This window comes from Nicotiana attenuata, chromosome 10 (assembly GCF_001879085.1).
Source record: "Nicotiana attenuata strain UT chromosome 10, NIATTr2, whole genome shotgun sequence".
NCBI lineage: Eukaryota > Viridiplantae > Streptophyta > Magnoliopsida > Solanales > Solanaceae > Nicotiana > Nicotiana attenuata.
In genome coordinates this window covers 21,737,625-21,756,173 of record NC_031998.1, presented here as the reverse complement: position 1 = coordinate 21,756,173, position 18,549 = coordinate 21,737,625, and the positions used below count along the sequence as shown (strand labels likewise).

At 38.2% G+C, this 18,549-nt stretch overlaps 1 protein-coding gene across 2 annotated transcripts in view; it reads right to left on the bottom strand.

Annotated features, from left to right (window-relative positions):
* LOC109233138 (guanine nucleotide exchange factor SPIKE 1) overlaps window positions 1-18,549 on the bottom strand; it is a 57,751-nt gene that overhangs the window by 21,425 nt on the left and 17,777 nt on the right. For both annotated transcript variants that reach the window (XM_019398915.1, XM_019398916.1), the window contains exons 13-18: window positions 18,421-18,464; window positions 13,299-13,368; window positions 12,282-12,443; window positions 6,609-6,716; window positions 6,367-6,404; window positions 6,146-6,290 (exon numbers count right to left, since the gene is read on the bottom strand). In XM_019398915.1, the coding sequence (XP_019254460.1) occupies window positions 6,146-6,290; window positions 6,367-6,404; window positions 6,609-6,716; window positions 12,282-12,443; window positions 13,299-13,368; window positions 18,421-18,464 (567 nt within the window). The remainder of the gene's footprint in view (window positions 1-6,145; window positions 6,291-6,366; window positions 6,405-6,608; window positions 6,717-12,281; window positions 12,444-13,298; window positions 13,369-18,420; window positions 18,465-18,549) is intronic.

Genomic DNA, 18,549 nt, shown 5'->3' with positions numbered 1-18,549 from the left:
CACATGTTGTCTTCCTTCAATAACTTGTCCCGTTACCGAGTCACCAGATTTATTACATAAACGGTTGGGACATCCCAGTTTGTCAAAACTTCAGAAAATGGTACCTGGCTTATTGTCCACTCTAGAGTGTGAGTCATGTCAAAGCATACCCGCTCCCATTTCCCTCGCAACTTGATAATAGAGCAGAGTCACATTTTACTTTAGTCCATTCAGATGTTTGGGGTCCTAGTCGGGTCAGTTCTACCTTGGGATTCCGCTACTTTGTCAGTTTCAATGATGATTATTCCAGGTGCACTTGGATATTTTTAATGAAAAATCGGTCTGAGTTGTTTTCTATTTTCCAGACCTTCCACAATGAAATTCAAAATCAATTTGGAGTTTCTATCCGCACATTTTGTAGTGACAATGCCCTAGAGTATTTGTCTTCCCCATTTTAGCAGTTTATGAACTCTCATGGGATTATTAATCAAACATCTTGTCCGTACACATCTCAACAAAATGGGGTAGCTAAAAGAAAGAATAGACATCTTATTGAAACTGCTCCCCTACTCATACAATCTCATGCTCCGTTGCATTTTTGGGAGGATGCAGTTCTTACATCTTGCTATCTTATTAATCGTATGCCATCTTCACCTATCCAGAATCAAGTTCCATTCTCTGTCCTGTTTTCCCACTTGCCTTTGTTCTCTCTTCCACACCGTGTCTTTGGAAGCACGTGTTTTGTTCATAACCTTACTCCAGGAAAAGATAAGTTAGCTCCTCGTGCTCTTAAGTGTGTATTTTTGGGTTACTCGAGAAAGCAAAAGGGGTATCGATGTTATTCTCCTGACCTCCAGTTGTACCATATGTCTGTTGATGTTACCTTCTTTGAAACCCAATCATACTTCACAGGTCCAGGTAATCACTTAAATATTTCTGAGGTGCTACTAGTTTCATCTTTTGGAGATTCAGTCACTATCTCCCATTCATCTTCCTCTACAACTCCAGCTCCACCACCTACTGCTCCAGTTGCAGCTCCACCACCTATAGCTCCAGTTCCACCACATATAGCTCCAGTTCCACCACCTAGTCCAGTTCAACCTTGTGCAACTCCACCACTCTTGACTTATCATCGTCTTCCACATCCAGCATCATGTCCAGGTGATTCACGTCCTGCATCAGATTATGCACCTACTGCGGACTTGTCTCCTCTTAGTCAACCAATTGCACTCCGCAAAGGTGTACGATCCACTCTTAATCCTAATCCCCATTATGTCGGTTTAAGTTATCATCGTCTATCATCATCTCATTATGCTTTTATATCATCTTTGTCCACTGTTTCTATCCCAAAGTCTATAGGTGAGGCACTATCTCATCCAGGATGGCGACAGGCTATGATTGAGGAGATGTCTGCTTTACATGCGAGTGGCACTTGGGAGCTTGTTCCTTTTCCTACAGGTAAATCTACGGTTGGTTGTCGTTGGGTTTATGCAGTCAAAGTCGGCCCGGATGGCCAGGTTGATCGTCCTAAGGCTCGTCTTGTTGCAAAAGGATACACTTAGATTTTTGGGTTGGGCTTGATTATAGTGACACTTTCTCTCCCGTGGCTAAAGTAGCATATGTTCGTCTCTTCTCGTCCATGGCTGCTGTACATCATTGGCCTCTTTATCAGTTAGACATTAAGCATGCTTTCCTCCATGGTGATCTTGAGGAAGAAGTTTATATAGAGCAACCACCTGGTATTGTTGCTCGGGGGAGTCTAGTGGTCTTGTATGCCGATTGCGCAAGTCACTATATGGTTTGAAACAGTCCCCTCGAGCTTGGCTGGGTAAGTTCAGCACAGTTATTCAGGAGTTCGGCATGACTCGTAGTGAAGCTGATCACTCTGTCTATCGGCATTTTGCTCCTAATCTGTGTATTTATCTGGTGGTTTATGTTGATGATATTGTTATTACTGGCAATGATCAGGATAGTATTACTAATCTAAAGCAGCATCTCTTTCAGCACTTCCAGACTAAGGATCTGGGCAAATTGAAGTATTTTCTAGGTATTGAAGTCGCTCAGTCTAGCTCAGGTATTTTATTTCACAGAGGAAGTATGCCTTAGACATTCTTGAGGAGACTGGAATGAAGGGTTGTAGACCTGTTGACACTCCTATGGATCCGAATGCTAAGCTTCTGCCTCTTAGAGATCCTACGAGATATAGGAGGTTGGTTGGCAATTTGAATTACCTCACAGTGACTAGACCTGACATTTCTTTTCCGGTGAGTGTTGTAAGTCAGTTTATGGATTCTCCCTGTGATAGTCACTGGGATGCAGTTGTTCGCATTCTTCAGTATATAAAGTCAGCTCCAGGCAAAGGGTTACTATTCGAGGATCGAGGCCACGAGCAGATTGTTGGGTACACAGATGATGATTGGGCAGGATCACCTTCTAATAGACGTTCTACGTCTGGATATTGTGTTCTAGTAGGAGGTAATTTGGTCTTTTGGAAGAGCAAGAAACAGAATGTAGTTGCTCGATCCAGCGTCGAAGCCGAATATCGGGCCATAGCTATGGCAACTGTGAGCTAGTTTGGATCAAGCAGTTGCTCAATGAGTTGAAGTTCGGAGAAATCAGCAAGATGGAACTGGTATGTGATAATCAAGCTGCTCTTCATATTGCGTCAAATCCGGTGTTCCATGAGAGGACTAAACACATTGAGATCGACTGTCACTTTGTCAGAGAAAAGATACTCTCAGGAGATATTGTTACAAAGTTTGTAAAGTCGAATGATCAGCTAGCAGATATTTTCACTAAGTCTCTTACTGGTTCTCGTATTAGTTACATCTGTAACAAGGTCGGTACATATGATTTATATGCACCGGCTTGAGGGGGAGTGTTAAGTAGTTAGTCATGTTTAGTGTCCCACATCGGGAAGTAGATACCTATTATTATGTAATTACTGTATATAAATAGGGTTGTACAACACATTAATCAATATAAGATTTTTCTCCTGTGCATTCTCACATCCATGCCTCATCTATTGTTGCTTGTTGTTTTTGATTCAAAATATATGTAAGGAAAAAGTAGCTTCAGGGTCCTTGGCCTAGCCAATTCTCAACCCAGAAGGAAATCTTCGTACCATTTCCTACTTTGAATTTCGACTTGTTAACGAGTTTTGGCCACAAATTCCTTATTGACTTCCATAAACGGACACCATATGGATTTCTCACAAGTTTGGTTGTTCATTTTCCTTCCATACCATACTTATCCCTAACTACCTCTCTCCACAGTGATTGTTCATCTGCAGCAAATTTTCACAACCACTTCATCATCAAACTATGATTCTGAACTCTCAGGATTTCAATTCCCAATCCCCCAGCCTTCTTGCTAGTTGTAAGAGTACTCCATTTAACCAAATGTATTTTCTTCTTCTCACCATCGCCTTCCCATAAGAAATTCCTTCTTAATGCATCAATTCTCTTCACTACATCCGCAGGAATTGGGAATAGAGACATCATATAAGTTGGCATGGCATCAAGTACAGAGTTGATCAGAATTAGTCTACCTCCCATAGATAGATATTGATTCTTCTAATTTGCTAGCTTCTTTTCACACTTCTCCAGTACACCATTCCAAATTCCTTTTGACTTGTTCTTGGCTCCCAATGGCATCCCCGAATATACACCGGGCAGTTCACCTACTTTCCCACCAAGAATATTAGCAAGATTATGTATCTCCATTACCTCATTGACTAGATAGATGAAACTTTTGTGCCAGTTTATGTGTAGTCCAGATGTGACTTCAAAAAGAATGAAAATCACCCTTAATACTTTCAGTTGTTCTCTATCAGCTTCACAAAACACAAGAGTGTCATCAGCATACTGAAGGTGGGAAATCATCATATTGCTATCAGCCCTGCAATTCACCTTGAAGCCCCTTATCCAATTGTTTGCTTGAGCCCTTTTCAACATATTAATCAATCCCTTCATAGCAATAATGAATAGGAAAGGAGATAGGGGATCCCCCTGTCTCAGACCTCTCTGAGAAGGGAAAAAACCAGCTGGTGCACCATTTATGAGGACCGAAAATCTCACAGTAACGATGCATAATTTTATCCAGTTAATCCACCTTCCATTCTTGAGTCTTTCCGTCAATAATTTGGATATAATTTTGTATATGCTGCCTATCAAACTGATAGGCCTGAAATCTCTCAATTCTTTGGCCCCCACCTTCTTAGGAATCAATGCCACAAAAGTAGCATTAAAGCACTTTTCAAATATTCCCTGGTCATAAAAGTTCTGGACAGCAGCTACCACTTCCCAGCAATTAATGAAAAAGGCCATTGAGAATCCATCTGGGCCAGGTACTTTATCTCCAGCACATGCCTTTACACTATCCCATATCTCCTGCACTCCAAAAGGACTCTGAAGCATTAAGTTGTCTTCTGGTGTAATCATCTGACTGTTTCTGATAGCACCTAGTGGCCTCCACTCCTCTTCTTCTGTGTAGAGGTTTTGGTAATACTTGATAACCTCCCCCATTATATCTTCAGGATTCTGCATAGATTCCCCTTCTACTATCATCTGATCAATATTGTTGTATCTCAAGTGAGCATTAGCTGTTCTATGGAAGAATTTAGTGTTCCTATCTACCTCTTTCAACCAAAGGGCTTAAGGGCCCTAGATCTCTGCCTCCACGTCACTTCTTCATGGTTTGCAATCTCCTCAAATTCCATAGACGAGACAGTTTTTGTATATATTTCCTCCTCGGTCACGCTCCTTTGATCATGTATCTCTTCCAGTTCTACAAGTGGTTGAGAATACTTGCTTTCTGCAATGTTAAATTACCTTGGATAGTTTTGCTCCATTGTTTAAGCTTTACCTTCAGAGCTTTTAAGTTTAAAAGCTAGAACGAAATCAGGCCTTCCTTCACAAGCAAAAGCGTTCCACCATTCTTGTATTCTGCCTTTGAAGCCTTCAGTCTGTAGCCACCAATTCTCAAACTTAAAGTAGGATTTGACTGGATCTCAGTTACCACATTGAAGCATCAGTGGGGAATGATATGAAGTAACGCTGTGAAGCACTGATTGTATTAAGTTTGTTTTATGTTTCTAAAATCTTCATTCCAGTCAGCAGAAATCAAGAACCTATCCAATCTAGCTGCTATTTCATGCCTTTCACCTTTTTCCATGTATAATCACCTCCGGATAGTTGGATGTCTACCAGTTCCATGTCTTCAATAAATTTAGAGAACTCATTCAAAGCTCTTGTGATTCTGATGCAATTGCAATTCTTCTTCTCTGATGGGAACCTCACATTATTGAAGTCCCCACATACCAGCCAAGGCCCACTAAAGAGACCTCTAGCGCCTGCCAGCTCCCACCAAACTTCTCCCCTTTCTCTCATGTCATTAGGAGCATTCACAACTGAAAGATGCCATGTGTATTCCTGAGTCTTACCAGAAAATTTACAACTAATTGTATGTGCTCCCAAGCAACAAACTTCCCCCTTCCAGATTCTACCATCCCACATAACTACAATACCCCCTCTAGTCCCACTAGCTTCTAGTTGTGCAAATTTCACCCATCTATTACCCCATAATTCTTTTACTATCTCCCTGATATCCCCTTCTATTTGAGATTCTTGGAAACAAAAAATCTCTGCGTGACAGACCTTTAATCAGCCTCCATTTTCTAACTCTATTGAGTCCCCTAACATTCCATGATAGAATGTTCACTATCATTGGTCATGACTAATGATGCATCGCCCCCGCTTCTGGTTTCATTACTCTTGAAAAGCAATGATAGATAAAGCACAATTGAATGATTGGATACAGTATACTGACAGACAGGAGAAAACAAAGGAATGGAGAGGCCACATTGTTAACTGTCTGCTGTTAAAAGAGTGGAGAAAGTTTCATTCATCAATCTCTCGTCATCCATGACAGTTGTTCTCTTTATACTTGAAGGTCCATTATTTTAGATTTGACCTTTTGCATTGTATTATTTGATCTAAGTACCAGAATTGATAACATTCAGCAACATGTATATCTCGCATCAGATTATGAGAAATTCTTCTAAGCTTCTAACCCTTTCATTGCCAAGAGTTCTTGCCAGTAAACGCCCAAGTTTAATATAAAGCCAAATACTTCACTGAAGAAAAGTGGAGGTCACTAGTTTTACCTTACTGCGAGCCAAACTTCCCCACACTGTGGACAAACCAGGATAGACTGGTGGCTGACGACCCCCAAAATCATCAAAAGCATAATCAACAAAGTTTACTAGGAAAGCATTTCTCTCAGCTTCATCAACAGACTCCTGCTGCACCCTATGGGGTAGAGATTTAATGTTAATAATAAAGGATGACCATGTTAACTGAAGCATAAAGGAAATATAAACTGTACCTTGTTAAAATGTTAACCATTGCTCTAAATGCAGCAACCTGAAAGTGGAAAATGAAAAAGAGAAAACACAGCACTTACCATTTAGAATTATGATGCAGAGCCCACAGCAGACAACAATCGCGAAGGGAAGAAAAGAGGTACATTGTTATATAAGCAAGTGAAATAAAAAAGACATTGTTATGTAGCAAGTGAAATAAAAAAGACAGCTATCATTAAAAGCACCAGCAATGTTTGTCTCAGACCTGAAGAGTTTCTCCCCCGTTGCCAATAAGATGGAGAAGCATGTTTAAGATCGGATAAAGAAATTGAAGCAAAGCTGTGGAATCAACATTCTTCAGGCTATTGATTGCCTGCAAAAGTTGGACAAGTTTAAGTACCAGTTCATCACACTGCATCAGTTGAAAAGCAACATGTTCAGTGCTTCCACTACTTTTTAGCGGCTAACAAGCAGAACATCATCAGAGAGGTTAGAAAATAAGGCTTTTCACCATAAATACACAATTTGATGTCATGACAGTTTAGAAAGAGAAAGAACTTTTATTTTGAAGTGGTAATTAACAACTAACAAGAGCACTCATTATGCAAGAGTTTCGAGTTACATGAAACAAGCAAAGTTTCCCAATTCTTGAGATTCTTAATTATTATAACATAACCTTTAGAATATTATATTCTTTGTTATTCTCTTGACTTTCAACAATGACATAACCATCATGAATATTCTATCTCTTAATTTTAACATACCCCCACAAATAAAAGCTGGTGAAACAGCTTGAATTTGTAAATTAAAACTTGAATGTGCGGCCGGAAATAAAATTGATTTAGTACTGATGTGAGACCAAACTGACTTGGCATTGCCAGGCGATTGACATGGCCATGATGCCACTGTTAATCAATTAGACATGGTTAGATTGAAGACATGTATGCTACCAGTTAAAGTTGCCAATTTGACCAAATTGCTGGCAATCCATGGTGCTAACCAGACGAAGATCTGAGAATGATATGTCACCGACTAAAGTGGACAGTTGACCAGACAAACCAACTGACATAAACTGCTAATTTGATATGTGATCTGACAAACATTGATGACTACTCAGATTTTAGGTAGTACTTGACAGGTCAGCTGACTTGGACTAATGTTGACCCAAGATAATCCATAGGCATGAGGAACATAGGACTGACACACCAGTTGAAACTTCTAAATTGCGCGTTGAAATGAAGGAAGAGGTTTTCACCACTGTTGGTGTCTTGAAGAAATGAATCAAACTCGAGTTGAATGAGGAAAACACCAAGTACAAGAACAGAAAAGTGACGAGGTGAAGCAAGAATGGTCATGAGCAATAGATAAGAATGGTAAAATAATAAAATAAATCGGCAAAGCTAAGTGGAAGCTACTTAGGCTCCATTTGTTTTCACTTAATGGAGGTTTGAATCTGAATAACTCAAATCTCCTACCATTAAGCGCGTTTGTATTTTTTTCTTTTACAACTACTTGTATGCTCTGAATAGGCCTGATTCATTATGATCTTGCACAAATTTTTAAAATCATTAAGATGCTATCATTTGACAACACTGGAGAATGTGACTTTTCACAACTACTCTATCCACTAACCACCTCCACCCCAACCACCACCGCATAATCACCACTACCCACCATCAGCAACCCAATTGACAACCACCGCGATCAACTACTCCCACCGCACATTTGTATTTGCATCATTAAATTAAGCAAAGAAGGGACATGCACACTCCCCTAACCTATATATTTGGCAACACTAAATTATTTCCGGCTATGCAAAGGAATCCTTACAAAATGATAAAAGCAAAATTGGTCAAAAAAAACAACTACGCCTCAATTCCAAGCAAGTTGGGGCCGACTATATGAATCCTCACTTTATCTTAGCTAATTGATATCACCTATATAGATCGTTTTCTTTCATTGTATCCTTTTTCGTGACGTCTACAGTAATTTCAAGATATTATAACACCTCCACTCACCATGATTTCACCCACCTACTAGACCGATACATCTAAAGGTAGATATAGGACATCACCAAACCAACTCAAGTGACTTCCTCTCATTTCCATATTTTGTGTGTGCTGCTTGCACCTCCTGCTGAACATGATCATTTTTAATTTAATTTAATCTTGTACGGCTGCACATTTATATTAACATCCTTATTTCTATAACATTCATCTTGCGGATATGTTAACTTTTTTTTTTGTGGAGAATGGGATATATTAAACTTTTGAGGCCCAACATTTTCTCTCCTGCAACATTGTTAGTCTTACAATATATAGAACTTGCATCTCCATTAGATAGGTGTGTCCCTTTTATGACATAACACACTGGTAGCCCTTCTCCGTTCCAACCATCTTATTGCGACTTTGTAACATCTTCATTATCATACTATTCTCTTGGAACATCAAGCTCAAATATCAGAAATGGCATTTAGGCACCGCAATCACGTCTAATCTCACCTCAATTTCCCTCTTCTTATTCAGACTCAACTTGTAGTGCATATATCTAGTCTTTACGCCAAATTACCCAGAAAACCTTACTCTCTAGAGTGCGTCTGCATCACTCAATCTTTTGGTTGACATCCTCGCTAGTTTCGTCAATTAGCAAAATAACGTTTGCAAAAGCATGCATCACGGGACCTCACCATGCATAACGTTAGTTGGCCCTGGAGCGATTCAAAGGCACTAATGATGATCAAGTGGACAAGCTTGTCTGGCTGAAACACGACGAGCGAGTCTCCATAGTCAAACTCTCAAATGATGTTTTGATTCATACTGGCCAACAGGCTAATTTGTGGCCTCGGAAAGTCAAAATTCCATACAAGGTGGCTTGTTTTATTTTGCTGGCAACAAAAGAAGTTTGTCTGACGGTGTTATCAAAGGCGAAAAGCGCAAAAAGCTCTAAGATCCGTTGGGGCTTTAAGCGCAAAGTGCAAATAAAGCGTGGGCTATAATGAAAAAAGGCGCAAATCAAAAGAAGTGGTGGAACATTGTCCCAGCATGTATTTGGTGGACCATTTGGAAGGAAAGAAACTCTAGATGTTTTGAAGATGTGGCAAGCCACGAACAAAGGATTAAGATGAATTGTATATTTTTGTTTTATTTTTGGTGTAAAGAAGCACTTGTACAAGATGTAGAATCTCTAGTAGATCTCATAGGCTCCTTGTAGGAGTTACAAGATTGGTTTTTGTCTATTTTGGGTCTTGTAACCTGTTACTCCTTAGCACAATCTTTGGCTAGGGACAAATCTTATCAATATATTGGAATTTGTTACCTTTTCAAAAAAAAAATGAAAAAAGGCACAACTAGAAAAAAAGTAAAAATATGTATATGTAGTCCAAGACTAATAATTATACGCATGAATAACAAATATAAGGACAAAGGAATTGTGAAAAATTTACGATAAAGTAAAATATCAATTGTTTAATGTCGCCTTTTCAGGATTACACTCATTGGTAAGGAAAGGTATGCCTTAGAGTCATGATGCGACACTAAAGCGCCCACAAAGCGAGGCGAAGCGCTCAACATGTTTTAAGCCTCATTTCAGGGCTTAAGCGCGCTTTAAGCACGCCTTTGACAACATTGTTGTCTGAGCCAAGAAAATTTGAAGAGAAGGGGGATTCAGCTTTTGTTCAAGATGTTCTGGTGGGAAGGACGCAGAAAGCAACAGCCAATTGGTTTTGCATTGTGAAATCACCAATCAATTTTGGTAGAATTTTCTAGGGAAAAAGGCCATTATTACCGCTGTACTATTGTAAATAGTACACATTTGTCCTCCTTTTCACTTTACGTCCAATATCCACCCTACCGTTAACAAACTTGATAATATTGCCCCTAACCCTAACGGATCGCCAATGTGGCAGCTGACCCACCCCATTTTTTCCATGTCAGCTGCCAAGTCAGCCTAATCTCCACTCAACTATTCCCCTTCTCTTTCTTTCTCCTTGAGTTACGACAAAAGCAGCACCAAAATGGTGGAACCTCTATCACTTTTTTCCAAAAAGTAATATACAGCCCACACAAATGCACTCAACTTCGTTATCATATACTACAGATATATTCCTTGAGTTGCATGCTATATTATGTGTAAACGTTGGTCTGTCAATCTATTTACAATGCCCAATTTTTTTGAGAAGGAAACAATGCCCAATTAGCATAGAATAACTGATCAACCTGTTTCTAGTCCTTACAAAAAAATCCACCCCAAAAGCTAGAACATGAAAATGAGGATAATCTACAGGACAAGAAATGCTGGAAAGAGCCATTAACCAATTTACTGGGTCCTATTTTCACCTAGGTCCAAGGTAATCACAACAGTAAAAACACCCATCCGTGCCGATGAATAGTTTGGACGTGCATTCTAATCTCTATTTCAAGTTTGAAAATTTAGTGGTGAGAATCTCGAAATCCACTATGGTGTGTTCTTAGGGTGTCGAAAAATTGAAGTTGACAATTCGATTTGTCGGTTATATATGGAGGAAATTAGCTGGGTGTTGTTGTTTGGAGCTTAAAATCATGAATCAAACATTAATTTCGTGGATTTAGGTGAAGAACAAATTTGTACTCCATTTTATGGGTTGCCAAAATTTGAAGTTGAAAAAAGACTCAAGAATCTGAAATTCTTGCTTGTTTCCTACTGAAATCGAGTGAACAAAAATAAAAATTGGAGCTTGAAATGGGAAGAATAACACTGATGTTTACAGATTTGGAAAAAAAATCGCCATTGAAGAATTTGTAAGAATGCTTGAGAATATAAAATGGGTATTCTAATTTGGTGAAGTTTAAACAAAGTGTTAGCTGGAATTTGTTGAGAATATTAATGTTGAGAAGTTATGGTTGTAACTTGAGTCAGTTTGATGAAAAACTTGGCATTGTTTGGATTGAAAAATTTGAAGCAAAGATGAAAGAACTCATGGAAGAAGAAGAAGTAGGGAGCCTGGAGGGGGTGGGGTTGGGGGATATATTTTAATCTTTTTTAATTGAGTAAATAAGTGACTTGGCAGCTGACATGGAAAAAATGGGGTGGGGCAGCTGCCACATTGGCGATCCGTTAGGGTTAGGGGCAATTTCATCAAGTTTGTTAACGGTAGGGTGGGTTTTGGACGTAAAGTGAAACAAAGGACAAACGTGTACTATTTACAATAGAACAGGGGTAATAATGGCCTTTTCCCAATTTTCTAAACATGAAAGGCATTAAATGGACAATGCCAACATTGACTAGAGAGCTATTGGCATGCTGGAACAGTTTGGCAGATGTGTCAGACAGAAGAATAGATGGAAAGTAATCCCTGCATGCATATGGTGGAGTATTTGGAAGGAAAGAAGTTCAAAATATAGGGGATAGATATAGTTTTAAAAAGAAGATTAAGATGAACTGTTGTTACCTTTTTCGAAAAAAAGATTAAAATGAATTGTTTTCTTCTATTTCACTTTTGTTGCAAAGAGAAATTTACGGACGAATTAAAGCCTATTTTAGAGGTTTTAGAATCCTTGTAAGAAGAATTAAGTACTGGTTTTGCTTTTTGAATTTTAGATATGGCACACAGCACCTTGTGCTGATGATATTTATAACATTTGTTACCTTTCTCATAAAAAAGAAGATAGGTTCCACACTATCTATTTCAACATCTCCATTGATTTATAAGTTTCAGTGTTACTTAAAAGGTAAAATGGTGTGTTATAGCATAAACTTAGAAGCCTGGCAGGCTGGCACTAAGCTAGTGCCTGGATAATTGTAAAGTTCGAAAGTTCAGTCTTTTTCAGTAAACTTTTCAAACAAATTAACAAACAAAAAAAGAAGGAAAACAACGTGCAAATATTTGCACAGTACCTTAAGAATGGGATAACTACCTCAGGTAAAAACATAGAATGAACAATGACAGCATTAGTTTAGTTACCTCAAGAAGCTCAGATCCCCAAGGGGGACTTGTCCGAAGAGTGTGCCTATCGTACTCAAGGAAAAAATCCCTAATGCGTTCACTAACTGGGTACAATGATGAACATAGTCGTAAACGAAGCTTGAATATATTCTTGCCATCTTCCAAGTAATCCAGCCTCTCCTGCAAGAAAGAAAACATAAAGAAATTATGATATCATCAGAACAATCATATCTATTACCTGCCAAAAACAAAAACAAACAAAAAATTAACAAAAAAATAATAATAAACCAAAAGTGTGAAATCCCGTGGGACTTGGACAAATGGCAAAGGTAGCATGAAAACTAATCAACGGATGGAAGCTGCCTTAGGACAAAACAATTATCTACGGCTGGCAGCAGAAAAAGAGTAGCAGTTCTGATATTATCTTTGCTGAAAAAAGCAATGATTCAGGATATGGCATTTACTTGAAAAATTAAGAAAGAAAACTGAGGAAAAACCCAGGCTAGGTCTCACTCACTGTCACAACGACAGCAGATTATCGAAAGATAAAGGCTTGGAATTGGAAAGAGCTCATTGTCGAAGGTTGTTGAGCTTTGTGATAAGCATTATATTGTTCGATCATTGGATGCTCTATGTAAAGTATCATTTTTGTGGGGCTCTTTAATTATTGTATACACCTTAAATGCAGGGCTTTCCTCAGCATACCAAGAAAAACTAATTTTCGTGAAAAAGCTACCAGGAACTTTTTCACGTAAAAGTAACAACTTGGTACATTCAACTAGAGAAGATGTCAATCTTTTTTTTCTTTTTTGATAGGTAAACAGAAGAGTTGCCTTAGCCCTTCAGTGCAGCTATAAACATCAGCCATGAAGGACAAACGAAATTGAACTCCCAGAAAAAGAGATGATATCAGGAGTTGAATATTGAAATATACTCAACTCAAAGATAAGCAAATCAGTTCATACATCAAGCGCAACTAAAAAATGAAGAGTAGGGATGGAAGGTTAACAATGGCAAACATAATTTGAAACAAACCTTGGCACTATCTTGAAGATAATGAGGAACTAATTCTTTCATGATTGGCAAGGAAATCTCAGCTCTGAACCTGTATTAAACCCCAGCACATTAAAAATTGCATACTTCTCAAGAGAATATACATTGGCAAGGAAAGAAAGAGCTTTAATTTCCCTTCCCAAAGCTTTACAAACAACAACAATAAGCAGACCAACTAGTGAAAGTTCTTGGATGAAAGTTCCTCTTTTGAGCAACCACCTCCTTTTACTTATAGGACAAAGATGTATGCTAGAAGGAGAAGACTGTAGCATACAAGACACATAGAAAGTAAAGAATCTTAAACAAATATCACACTCTACATCAGTCCTCCACGTCAATTGGGACCTGAAATGCATTCCAAAAATATAAATATTCTTTAATCTGTATGAAGCTAAATTTTACGCCTTAAAAAGCTCGCCAGTTTCTTTCTCTTCAGGTTGTCTGCATTAAGTGCCAAAGGGACGATGTATCATACTGTGGCTCTTTTCCTTTTCCTTTTGCAAACCAAACTGTGAAGTAACCCTTAAACTGTTCTTAGCATCCCCGCTTCATGATGAGGTCCAAATTGAAGTCCACATTCGATGCACTACAATGCAATGAAGCAGTACACGATTCACATCTTTCCTTTTAAACATGAAGCATGGACTGACACGAATCTCATGCTCTCAGGACTAAGGTTTTCCTTGCTGCCAACAGGACCACAAAACAGAAAAAGGAAAAAAAAAAGTTTTCCTGGGTGCTATTGGAATAAATATCTATCCGGGGTGGGGAATCTATGTTATCTCTCTTCACGAAGTATCTGATGGAATGACTTTACAATAAACCACCATTTGTCCTTCCAATTTCCAGGTATCATCATCGCAGCTGGAAATTCTCTTTTTGTGCAGTCGTTGAAGAACACCTTGGAATTCTTTTGATAAGGAAGATTATGAATTCTTCAGTTTCTCAATCTTATAAATTTCTACTAAATCTAAGTCCTGCTCACTCCCGTTTCATCATCTTTATGACACTTGATATTTGCTGTGAGGAGATGCTAAAGATTATCGAGGAGTTTCAGAATTAGGCCACATATGATTCTAGAAGTCGATCAAGGCACCATTCCCTGCCTTTAGGTTAATGTTTTTATAAACTTTATCCTATACCTTCCCCTCCATATAGCAAGCTAATTCCCGCAGTCCTCCATGCTCCATTATGCGCTCCATACTTGTCTTGAATACTCTCCTCTGCAATGCCAGCTCCTCAAGACCAAATATCCATGTCCATTTTCCCGTAGGCCCTTCTTGAATGCCCTTATTAGATTGAGTAAGTCTTTAGGAGAATGACTTCCTTTGGATTGGCCAAAAGCAATAAAAACCGGTTTAGCTTAGCAAAATGAAAGTAGCTTTTAGACACCAAGTCTTTAAAAACACTTTTTAAGTGTTAGCGTTGATTTTACGAAGAAGCCTATGTCTGTATAGAAGTGCCTAATCTGATAATGAGCAAGTTGATGTGGGTTAAAACGACTAAAATGCCTTTAAAACTGTAAATACTAAAAATGAGCAAATTACTGAAAGATTATTAATTGATTCAAATATAAATAAATTTATGACTCAATTCATTTAAGTTCCGAAATTATTAGACTAGCTTATTTTACAAATTATTTATTCAAATAACATTTTAGTCCCTCATCCCAATTTATGTAGTGGTGTTTTACTGGACACGGGTTTAAGAAAGAAAAACTTTTGAATCTTGTGGTCTAAAATAAGCTATAGACATTTTTGTGGCTATAAATCACCACGTTAAGAGTAAAATGGAAAGGTTAATTTAAATCGTTTCTAAATAAGGAAGTATGACATTCTTTATCGGACACACTGAAAAGAAAAGTATACCGCATAAACTGGAACGGAGAGAGTAATAATTTGACTGAAAAATGGTCCCTTAAAGCGAGAAGCGAAGCGAAGCGACCCCTTAACCGCTTCTACTATATGAAGCGAGTCAGGTAGACAAAAGCGTGCGCTTCCCACTAAAAAGCGAGAAGCGACGAAGCGAAGCGAAGCGAGCGCTTCTTTGTTTTAAAGAGCTGCCAGCCTATTTAATTAAAAAAAGAAGGGTGTTTAGTGTTCTTTTATTAAAACACGACCAGCACCAACAGAGACTCTAATGAGGCTACTAGGGTTCCCATTACAACTTCAACAGTGATTCAGCGGCAACAGGTATATGATGATTTCTTTTTCTTCTTCTTCTTTTTCTTTCACTATTTCAGCGTCCAAATAGCACCGAAATGCTGGCGAATTTTTTTTTTACCTTTGGTTCTTCTTTCTAAGTCTTCTCCTCTTCGTTGAAATGCTGCCCAGTTCTTCTTCCATTGTTTTTATGTTGCCTAGTTTTTAACAAAATGATATATTGCCCTTCCTCTTATTTTTATATCCTTTATTCTTAGTTCTTATTGCCTTCCTTATGTGTTATGTAATTGTTCTTTTAATGGCACCAAAAGAAGATAGGAAAGACCCGGCTTGGGCTCACTCTGCAAGAGTTAGCGAGACCAACAAGATGGCAATTAGATGTCTTTTTTGTGACAAGATTTCAAATGGGGGAGTCTATCGTCGAAAAGCGCATCTAATCGGCGGTGATCCAAATGTCGCATCTTGTCCTGATGTTCCGATGCATGTGAAGGAAGAATCGAAAGCATTCCTTAAAAAAAAAGAGTTAAAGACTCAAATGCTTCATGAACAAGAACTGTATAATCTTGATGATGACGACGATGAAATAGAAGAAGGTGACGATGCTTCGTCGCTTCCATCAAAATCACAAAAGCGGGGAAGGATGCAAACAATGTCTTCTAGTTGTGTATCTACTGGCAAGACCAAAGGTCCTCTGGATTGTTACTTCCCGCAAAAATCTGGAGATAAGGGAGGAAAAAGTGGTAATCCTCAAATTGATGCCAAAGCGATTTTGAGGGATCGTATAGTTACAATGTTTGCGCTGTGGATGTATGATGCCCTGGTTGATGAAGAAGAAGAAGTTGAAGAAGATGACGAGCAATATAATAATGATGATAGTGGAATACCAGAATTTGACAATCTTGTAGAAGAATAGGATGCTCATTTTGTGCTTTAAATGATGCTACTCTTTAGTTTTTACATTGAATACAGTTACAAGTGTTGTCTATGCAGTATTTATTTTAATTTTTTTTTTAAATTCCGCTTCACTTCAAACAAGCGAGCACTTCGCTTCTCGCCTCTCGCTTTAAGCGAAATGGGGGTTGTCGCTTTTCCTCGCTTCACGCTCTTCACAACACTGAATTTGACTAATGTATGCAAGCAAAACATCATACTCCCCCCGTCCATTTTATGTGATGGAGTTTGACTGGGTACGAATTTAAGAAAGAAAAACTTCTAAAACTTGTGGTCTAAAAAAAGTCATACACTTGTATGGCTATAAACCATTTTATTAAGGGTAAGATAGGAAGTTTTGTAAGGTTCTCTACTTTTTGGAATACTTCTTATATACGGGTATTTTTTTTCTATCAAGTAATTAGAATTATATTAAACAAGGGCAAACAAGCCCGTATACAAGAAATATACCAAAAAAGTAGAAAACCTCAGAAAAGGAAATGATTTTCTACAAAAGACACACAATCTTCTATACATATAGGAATCTCATGGGTACTCCAAAAAGTAATATGCGAGAGGATGCTATTCCTCGAGGGGACAAAATCCTTCTCTACTCCATAAAAAGCTTTCTCTCTCTCCATATGGCCCACAGAAGTACTAGAGAAACAACATCCGAAGCCTTGCTTCTTCTCTTCTCAGCTAAACATTGATTCTTTCACCATGCCCGGCATCACCCACTCAACTCCAAAACATCTCAGAATTTCCCGCCACGGGCGAGATGCTATCCGACAAAGTAAGAGAAGATTGTAAAGGAAACTATTCGGGTATTTACTTGCCCATTGTTAATAAAATTTATTAATTGATTAGAAAACTATTTCTAAACGCATCAACTGATTATTTCGCTTTTAGCAATCTTATCCAAAAATGTAACTACTTATTTGTAAGCACCAACACTTGAAATGTGTATTTCAGCACTTAGTACTTAAAAGCTACTTTCATTTACCTAAATCAAAGGGGCTCTAAAAATGTTAAATATTTACCACGTGAGAAATGAGTTGAGATTCTAATGCCCAATAAACCATATCAATTGTAGTCCATCCTATCTGCTTTCACATTACCTCAATTTTACTTAATCTTCCTTTTGCTAAATCCTGCTATAAGAAATTAAAGAAGTGAGGGAATGTATGTCCTTCTCTTATTGCCCGTTAGATTTTGATCATACATAACCGTACTGTTTCCATAATTTGCCAACTATATATCACCCAAAATTGATGAAGAGAAAATGACTTTGCAGCTCTCTCCAACTATAAGTAAACCGATTTCAAATGTTCATACATTTTCAGGTGAAGCTCATGATATGAATTATCTTCATTCAAGATTTCTAAAGTTCCATTAGCTTTGTCTTCGGTTTATTTCACATGAGAAGCTTATCTTTACCCAACCCAAAAAAAACTGCTATTTTCTTACCTTAATGCTCCCAGTTTCTCGATTCTATTAGTAGTTTCTTTGGCTGGCAAAGCTTATCCATCTCAAAATAACACATATTTACATCAATTATGCTTTGAACATTAATTGCCAGTTACAAACACATGTTACCAAGATGGCAAATCCCACACTTTTACGCTGCTCTTTTGCCGGAGTCGGGGCAGAGATTATTACTTCATCATATCAGTCTAGTCAGGGTTTTTACATATGGCTGAAGGTCGTGGAAAAGATGGTCAAGCTAATAACAGATCAATTGAAGTGGATTATTAACTAGTATCCAAATTAAATGCAGACACATACAAAATCCTACAGATTTTTCCTAAACCCTTCACTGGAAAACTATGTCCTTATTGCCATTACAAAAGATTTTCTTCATAGAGCACATTGAGAGCAAAGCTCAAAGAGAATATTGTAAATAAGGCACTAACATGAAGGGGGAAAAAGATCCAACTAGACATAGAAAAACATGGATATTAAAGTTAAAGAGAAATGACAATGACTCTTAAGTCAAAGAAAAGAAAACATACTGCGCATGTGTGGACAATGGAAGTGAAGCGTATCCAATTACCACCTGGCAGAAGTAAACAAAGCAAAGAGCAACTTATAAGGAGTCTGCCATGAAGCTGTGCACCAATTCTAATAGGTGGACATGCACA